General features: G+C 36.5%; 1 protein-coding gene across 1 annotated transcript; it reads right to left on the reverse strand.

Annotated features, from left to right (window-relative positions):
- Positions 1-879: 879 nt before the first annotated feature.
- On the reverse strand, positions 880-9,062 carry LOC109100563 (sideroflexin-1-like). The gene is made up of 11 exons (XM_042736550.1): positions 8,899-9,062; positions 7,856-8,030; positions 6,535-6,705; positions 5,898-5,996; positions 5,221-5,296; positions 4,235-4,320; positions 3,860-3,987; positions 3,636-3,685; positions 3,489-3,538; positions 3,350-3,397; positions 880-3,271 (listed from the first exon to the last, which is right to left on the reverse strand). Exons 2-11 carry the CDS (start codon positions 8,017-8,019, stop codon positions 3,175-3,177), a joined length of 969 nt encoding a protein of 322 aa, XP_042592484.1. The 5' UTR covers positions 8,020-8,030; positions 8,899-9,062; the 3' UTR covers positions 880-3,174.
- Positions 9,063-9,385: the final 323 nt, after the last annotated feature.

Below are 9,385 nucleotides of genomic sequence, written 5' to 3' on the forward strand. Positions count from 1 at the left end.
AGCTCTAATCCCCGATTAGTATATTTGCATGTGCAACAAAGGCAATTCTCTGCCCACCTACTGGTACGCTTGCATTTTAAAGGCTCTAATGATAGCATTTTGCTTGTTGTTTAATTAGAAATCTGTGTTCCATCTGGGGAAGACAAGCCATCCGGGTCTGATTAAAGGAATAGTTCACCCTAAAATTAACATTTACTCCCCACAATGAATTGTTCACCTATGGATCCCCTCCAGGGAATGGGAGCTTTCAGAATGAGAATTTAAGCAGCTGTTAAAAGCATCACAATAATCCATATGACTTCAGTCAATCGATTAACATCTTGTGAAATGAAAAGCTGTGTGTTTGTAAGAAACAACTTTACCAAGGCATTTTAACTTTAAAACATTGCTTCTGGCCAAAATGAATCAATAACCCATAACTTTTTCTCCAGTGGAAAAGTTCATCCTTTGTTGTCCTCTCACATCAAAATCCACTGACATGTTTTGTTTGTAAATGCTACTTGATGTGTGCATATTTCTCCCCTGATTCAGACAAGCTTGTATTTTAGCTGGATTTTTTTTTTTTTGTCAAAAATGTCTGAATTTGTTAAACACACAGCTTCTCACTTCAGAAGACATTAACTGATGGACTAGAGTTGGGTGGATTATTTGTGATTTCTTTATTTGTTTTATTAGCCATTTGGACTCGACCTTCTGACGGCACCCATTCACTGGTGAGGATCCTTTGTGAGCAAGATTCTTGGATGACCTGAGGGCAAATTTTACTCTTTGGTGGAACTATTCCTTTAAATCAACTGTAATAAGCCAAATATTTTCTTGGTTCTTCTAAGTATGATGCCCATCTATATCAAATGCTGACAAACAAAGTATAGTCTCAGATGTAGTTTAATATCTTTATTACATTGTTCCAGATAAAATACAATGATTTAACAAAACAATATAAAACGCTGGAAAAATAAAACAATAAGCACCAATAATAACATATACAATAACTGCTTAAGTGGGTCTTCCTTAACATGCAAGTACATCAACCCAATTATTGCACTTGCACTTTTCATACTAAAGGAGACCGATCAATAAATTGTGCTCCGAGCATCAAGCATATGTGCAGTGAATCAGTTTTCTTTTGGCGAGGTCTTATTTGGTGTGACAGTCTATATTTTGTTTTGACATAAGACAATTTAATGGACAACCATAATGTTATAACTGCATATATAAAGTAACATGATCACTGTAAGTTCATTAACATGATATTAAATCTGTACAATTACAACATTATGGTTTTACATCCTATAAACATTGTCAGTGGTCTAGTGCAATTTAAAATCATAAAATATTTGAAAGACCTTGAAACACAACCTTTGTTAATAATTTGGTGTATTGCTGCTATTACAGACAGTAAGCTGGGTCAGGATGCTATGACAGTACTGACAGTATAACATTTGTCGGTTTAAGTTTGGAATTCTGTGTCTATTATGTTGAGCATCACTATAAAGCATTGTGATGCTGGTGAGCATTACATGACCAACCAAACTTTATATGCGGGTACACTGCGCATTTTAAAAGGAAGAACGAGTCTTGACACTAGGTGGCTGAAGTGGTCCTTGATATTTGGTGTAACAGGACATCCCGATTAGAAATCAGAGTTTTGTATAAATCACAATCAAATAGTCATATTTGCATAACAAATCCAACACGTCTCTATATCAAACCTAGACATGTTTTTGTATTATCATCACTGTAACAGGGAATTTGTGCATTAAATAAAGCAGGCATCAAACCATGACTGCTTTCAACAGCATACTGTACCTGTGTAACATTAAATGTGCTTCGATATTAGGCGAAATTATATGCCTACAATGGAGTGCTTAGGTCAAAAACAACAGATCTCTACTGCCTCTTAGAGGATATGATGAGATGACAAGTCTAATAATGACAAGTCTAAAAACAAACAAACAAAAAACCACGGTAAAGGTTTGTTAACTTTTTCAAACAACAAAACTACACACCGTAACATTACCACAATACATCAGGGAAAACAAGTTTGATCATATGTGCTCAAGTTACAGGACCAGAGGCTAGTGAACTAACTAATGGTTATATCATATACTACAGATACTATGACTGACATCATCATATATATTAATAAAACACATAATAGATTCCCCCATGAAAACAATAAAGAAATCTGATTGTTGTTCCCATAACTGTACATGTCTGAGATATAATACATGATCAAGCAGGGCATATGAAGCAACTTTTTCTTCATACTCCAACCGAACATATTTCTATCGAATATGAGCAAACTTTGTTCTTATCATTTGCTCTTGCTGCCTGAGATATGTAGTGCTTGTCTTTAAGCCCAGACACATTCTGTCATATTTGGGAAAATTATTCATACAATCACAAATACTAATAATAAGTATTAAATATTCCAATAAATATTATTTTGACCTTTCTTGAGTACACAAACTACAATCCACACAACCAGATGTCTTGGAGACATTTGCAATGACTTCAAACCACACAGGTCTATAAGGCTTAAACAGAAATAATGAAGTATGGCCTGCAGGAAATGATATCAGTGATAGTCACCCGATAATTGTTGATGTGCTCATGAAGGAGTGTTTGCACATCTCAAGGTTTCTTTTGTAGTACAGAGTAAAGCACACTGCGTTCACTGCGTAAGTGCACTTAATGGGCACATAGAGGAGCATGAAATGTGGAAATACTCCTTCTAGCAGAATAAAGATGAAAACCCAATTTCCTTAACTGTCTTTAGTAACAACGCACATGGGAAAATTTTGAGCGACGTTTGAGTCACAAACCTAGAAATCATAGAAAGTTCCAAGCCAAACATCAAGAAATGAAAAAAAAAAAAAAAAAATTCATACAACATGCCTACGATAATCTAGTATAAATCAAAGTAATGAATATACGGGTAAATAAGTCTACGTGTGTGTGGTCAACACAAGATGGAGGCGCAAAGCAATGCAGCAGTTAACATTCAAGCATCTTTAACTAAATCCAGCAGCAAGTTCTGACCTTCATTTTGGATAATACAATGACATGGGTAAAACTGTCAAAAAAAAATATAAAACAAAAATAAATATGTTCTACCCTTCACCTCCAGTGCAGTGGAGGACATCAACATGGGCTGCAACCTAGACCTCTCTACAGACCCTTGTTAAAATAAACAGTAGTGATGTTCGGATTGCTTTGTCGTATATTCTCTTGAAGCTCTGGCTCCAGGCTGCTCACCTTCATAGAATCACAGAGACAGAAAACAACCTAAATCAGCACGTCAAACAAACCATGGCAAAAGCGTTTCTAAATTCGAAGAACTCACCTCTTCTGTGGGAACAGAGCACAGCACAGCGGAGTGGCAAACACCAGACTGTGGAGATAGATGTCAAATAAGTCATGCATTCATTGTTTTAAACCATGATTGCGGTGTATAGCAAACAAACAATGCCTTAAAAACTCACCAGAGTCCAACAAGTCCAACTTGTACAGGGGCATTGAGAACCGGAAACCGCTGAGAAATGAACACATTTTTAAGAAGCAGTTTAAAACATGTCCTCTCAGACAGATTCAGATAGACGCTTGAAATTATTCTGTTTGTGATTCCTTACTTTCATAAAGGCCTTCTTCTCCAAGGCATTCATGATAACTGGAGGAATAGCTGTTTGAGGGAAAAAAAAAATTTTTTAATTAATATTTTACTCATTTATTTGGCTGTGAATAAGAAGTGGATAGAATACATTTAGTGATTCAATACATTTTATTAAAAAACAAAACAAAATATATAGGAGCTCCAAAATATATTTGTGAAAAAAAAAAATCTACAAAAGCTTACCCATGGCTGGCACTGCCATGCCGATACGAGACACCACCACTTGTACGATGGCTTGCTGAGCAGCTTTACTTGATTCTCCGAGACGTTTTCCCTCAGCATCGGTAACAGGAATGCCACACTTCAGCTCTCTGTAGAAAAAGAATTGAGAAACATTTGCTAATACTTTGCTTAAAGCCTTATGTATAATGCATTATAAAGTAGTTTTAATGCATTAATTTTGCCTTATAATGCATTACAATCTCAAGAATAATTGTAATAACAGTTATTAATACATTATAACACTTTTTCATTTCAAGTCATTGTTACACTATGCATTTTAAATTAAAATATTTCCTTTTTGTAATTTTGTAATTAAAAAACAGTTGTCTCACTAACCTTTGTCTCATGAAGGGTATGTTGATACAGTTTGCTGCTGCCACTGCAGCAAATGGAACAAAACGCCCCATAATAGGTGGCAAGTGCTGAGAAAAGATAAGATATTTCAAGTCACTACTGCCATATATTGTCTAGATATAAAAACAACAGTCAACAATTAAAGGGATAGTTCAAATTTTTCATCATTTTGGGGTGAACTATTCCTTTAAGCCAAGAAAGAGGTGAATCAAATGTTTGCACAGGGTAATAAAGATAAAAATATTTAACCGCTGTCTAATTTTTTAAAAACATCTTTTGCTGTTTGCTGACTGGAGTAATAGCTGCTGAGAATATATGAATTAAAAAAAAAAACAAACAAAAAAAAAAAAAAGTTCTTTAATTTAAAATGTCACAATTTTGATCAAATAAACACAGCCTTGGAAGGCATAAGAGATGATCAAATCAATTATTTTTTTTAATGTTAATCCTCAAAAAAAAAAAAGTGAACAGTACTGTATTTATGAAAATATATAAATTAAAATAGTAGTGAGTAGTTAACTTATATCTACGGGCCAGATTTATTAACAGCTTGTACCCATAGAGGTATAGGTAGATTCCCCATTCGATCGCTCCAAGCACAGAGAGGCGTTCGCAATCGAAATTATAGGGAATCTACCTATTCATATCTATGGCCGTACCCGCATGAATGGTCATGTGACATGCGTTTTAGGTTGTGTAGTGTAGACGGAGATCGTTTCTGAAATGCCAGTGTAGACGAAGATCGTTTTTATTCTAAAACGCCATTTTAAAACAAAAACGCACTAGTGTAAACGGGGCCTAAATCACCTGCAGAATTTTCCCCTTTCATTGGCACTTTTATGGAATTGCGCTCTAACGCTTATTTGCCCTGTTTAGTAAATCTGGCCTTTAATGTTAAAATAGTTTGTTTGCTTAAAGTCACTGTGTAATTAACTATAAATACTGAGTAGTTTAGTGAAAGGACAGACCTTGGCCAGAGACTTCAGTCCAAGGGCTGTTACTACAGCTCCGGTTGTAGCACTAACGTAGGCTGCTCCAAGCTGACTGCAAAAGTAAAAAATAAAAAATATATATGTCTTAAGTATCACTGAACACATCAGAACCATTAATATTTTTCATGGAGCTCATAATTAATGATATTACAGAATGCACAACTCTCCTTGGGTTTAGAAAAAGCTATGATGTTGAGTCGTGTGTTCATCCCTATAGCATGTGTCATAAACAATTTTAAAACAGTACAAGCCTCACTGCATAACCTGCAAATCCAGCAACTGATGCTTAGTGAAAAAATGATACAGGCAATTATGTTGTTAGATAATGAACTGCCAATAAACACATGATCGGCATGGAAACATGAATAAATGAGCATGCTGTCTGAATCTGCCTGTATTCAGAATGTGTAGTGATCATGAAACACTGGCATCTCTGCTCCATGAAAGTTCATGGAGTACAAGTGGAACAGATTCCACCATTTGTATCATCATGGCAATCTGGCTCATGCAACAGCTTTCAGGAAACGAAACTGTGCAATATACCAACATAGTGTGGGCGAAACACATCACACCATCAAGAGAGAGCTGCCATGAGGCCTCCATATAGAAACCTGCATCTAGATTGTTTGTAGTAGCGATCTTAGCCTTCATACTTCATGGTGATTGCCGCGTCTCCACTGCGGTTAGTGTAGTTGACAATGGCGTTGAAGGACTGGTTTACCCACTGCCAGAACACCACTGCTGGGGTTGTCCTGATAACACACACACAGAGAGAGAAAGACTTAAATGCATATATTTTTTAAAAATATTTTAAGACTATTTATAATTAAAAACCCTTTCATTGACTGCTGCAGTCATAAGAATCTCCCACACAAGGCTGTAATTTGAGTCACATGTTGGTCTTGCTCAAAATGACTCACTTACAGATGACTCACTGATCCAAGTAAAAAAATAAAATATAAATAAAGTCCACAAAACCAGTAAAAAAAGAAATGTCACTTTTTTCCTCAATCTTAGTCAAGTATTCTTTTACTTTTGATTAATGCTTTAAGAGCACAAAATACCAGCATAAAACAGTCAACCTTCTAACCCTGAATCAAACCACAAAACTTGTCCTTCCATGATGACTCATTTAGGAAGTATTCACAGAACTGAGCGGGGATGTTTATCCCATGCCATGGAAAGATTTACTCGGTTTCCTTTTCTGCCTTAAATGTATAACATTTTCAGGTCTATATACACTTTCTGCCCATATGGTGTCCAGAACGATGAGTGTGACAGTGTGCTTACCTGTAAAAGGTAAGCATGCAACCCGTAATGGTCATGTTCATGGGCACTTGTGCAGACATGCGTCCAACTAGCAGCATTTTCTCTCCTGTGTCTGGGTGGAAAGCAGAGTCATAGATGTATTTGGCCCTCCATAGTTCATCTTCTGTTAGCCCAGGCTTCACGATTCCCAACCTGTAAAAGAGGGCACAGCAGTACAGTAACAGTAATACATGAAAACACAGACTGAACCTATGATAAACTGACAACAGCATGGAGAGCTAAAACAGTATTTAAAGGTGAAGTGTGTAATTTTTGATAATTTTTGTAATTTTTGAAAGGGACATAAGTAAGCCATTCATGGGTTGATTCCTCTGAAAAGCTCTGTGGCACTTTCAAAACATTGCTATTTTTATTTTGAGTATCTTAACCAGCAACACTGACCAATGGCATTTGGGGTGGGACTGGCATCTGTTTGTGTGACCAATGGATGATGGGGGGAGTGTTTGAAAACATCAGAGGAGGTAAAACACACACACACACACACACATATATATGCTACTTCAAAAGATTGAGATTGGTATTTTTTACTTTTTTTTTTTATTTTTTTGAAAGAAGTCTCTTATGCTCACCAAGAGAATTTCCTAAAAACTTAATTTTCAGCAGCTAATACTCTAGTCATGTGTCACATGATCTTAAAAAAAAAAACACAATATGCTGATTTGGTGCTTTAAGACATTCTGCATTATCATCAATGTTGAAAACAGCTATGCTGCTATTTTTGTGGAAATTGTGATGCTTTTTTGGGGATTCTATGACGAATAGAAAGTTTCAAAGAACTATTTATCTGAAATAGAAATTTCTTGTAACAAAGTAAAAGTATCTGATGCCACTTTTTCTTTATTAATGTAATGCATCCTTACTGAATAAAAGCATGAATTGTTTTACGAAAACACTCTTATACCACAGTTCAAAAGTGTGTTTAAAAGAATACGAATCATTCATTATATAAAAGTCTCTTATTATTTGAACAGACTTTCATTTCACCTCTTTCTCCTCTTTCAACAAAGTGAAACCTTGCTGCTATTTATGAAAACAAGACGCTTGTTGATAGAGGTTGCACAGATGTCATTTGCAGGGCCTAGTTTCAAACAACAAATCCATGCTTCAGTGTTTTAAGAGTCTGTTTAGAAAGGAAAATTAACATTCTATATATTGCACTCTAAAACCTCTACAGAAATGTTGTGATTGGTAATTCAACAGTTCCTACATGATGTTAAAGTACAGGATTTCACCCCTGAAGTTCATAGATAGAGCATTAAAACAGACCAGGGAGATCACAGACCTGTAGTTCTCCACAGTAACTCTGGCATCCTCTAAAACCTCACTGGACAGCAGCACATTTCTGGGGTCCGTCACCATGAAGAAGTGCTGAGCTCGGCCCATAAACGTGCCCTGGTCCCATCGTGGTTCCTTAATGTTGATATTCAGAGGCAAATCTCCAGACATCCTATCAGCTTCTGTGAAGATCACAAAAAAATCTAGATTATAGCAACCAATTAGACCGAGAAACAAAAGGTTTAGAAGTTGTTTAAACCTGATTTGTGGGAACAAGGTAGTTTTTAGACTTAAGAAAAACTGAATGAGGTCTCTGTCACGAAGACTGTTGAAGCTGCAGCTATGCCAACACAGTTGTGGTGGGTGAATTATAATAGTTTCTAAAGTGAAAGTAAAACCAAGAAAATGAATGACTGAAGACATTAAAGTAACAGCTTTTAAACCATATTTACTCATGAACAGGACGAACCCTGTCTCTTTATATTCATGCTTATTAATACGCTTATTGCCATGCACGCCTGTAAACAACAATGTCTGACAGATGAACGTGAGATTAGCAATACATACAGAAAGAAGAAGGACTGGCCGGGGCTGGTAAACTTGCACAGGTTTTTACCGCAGAAAGTATGTAACTAAACTGTTTATTAACTAAATGAATGTGTATTGTGTATCTACCATGGAAAATCGAGCGATACAAAGCGCATATTTACAGCTATTGTGGCTAATGCTAGCTGCTCAGCTGGTGTAACGTTAAACTGACAAAGACATGCAAACTACCGACATTTTCTCTGACATGAATTTAATTTAATTTGACCGAAGCTGTCACTTTGTCAAGCTGCTTTGTATGTTCAATTTTTTTTCTTTACTTATTAAGTATTCAATTTAATTATGGGCAAACTCATATCCCCTTCAGCGGGCTAAAATACCGTTATGTTAGCTTCAACATAATCTCACGCTACGTTAACGTTACAGGAGCACAACAACCATATCAAAACAGACAAACGGGCATTTTTGATTAAAGAGTCGTTCAATAAAATATCTTACACAGACCTTGCTAGATCAGCACAGGTAAGGTTCAGGTACTCCTTGAAGCAGATGATCTCAGTGCTCACCGCTTTCCTCTGCGTGGTGACAGTACACTGAACGCACTTCCGGTCTCGCCTTGAAAATCCGCCTGAAGAGGGCCGTAATGTTGAACGGACACTTCTTGTGTGAAAAGGAGGTGTTTAGAGAAGAGAGGTCTACAGTTGGCTCGTGAGACTGGACGTGGAAGAGAGCTGCGCTGTGATTGGTAGTTGGCTCTGAAGGCGGATGTGGATGAGAGCTGTATTATGATAACCTCCACGGAGAAGGAGGATTTTTGGCTTTTTGAAGGTGCTGTAAGCGACTTTGCTAAATTTCAGCCAGATGTAAACAGAATTATTCCTTCAGACACACAGTCTACAATGAAGGGCACTTGTTCCAAAACCCAGCCCATCAGCGTAACAAAATGAAACTGCCTAACTGGGGTTTTAAATATATTTACGAAGCATATGAT

This window comes from Cyprinus carpio, chromosome B13 (genome assembly GCF_018340385.1).
Source record: "Cyprinus carpio isolate SPL01 chromosome B13, ASM1834038v1, whole genome shotgun sequence".
NCBI classification, from domain to species: domain Eukaryota; kingdom Metazoa; phylum Chordata; class Actinopteri; order Cypriniformes; family Cyprinidae; genus Cyprinus; species Cyprinus carpio.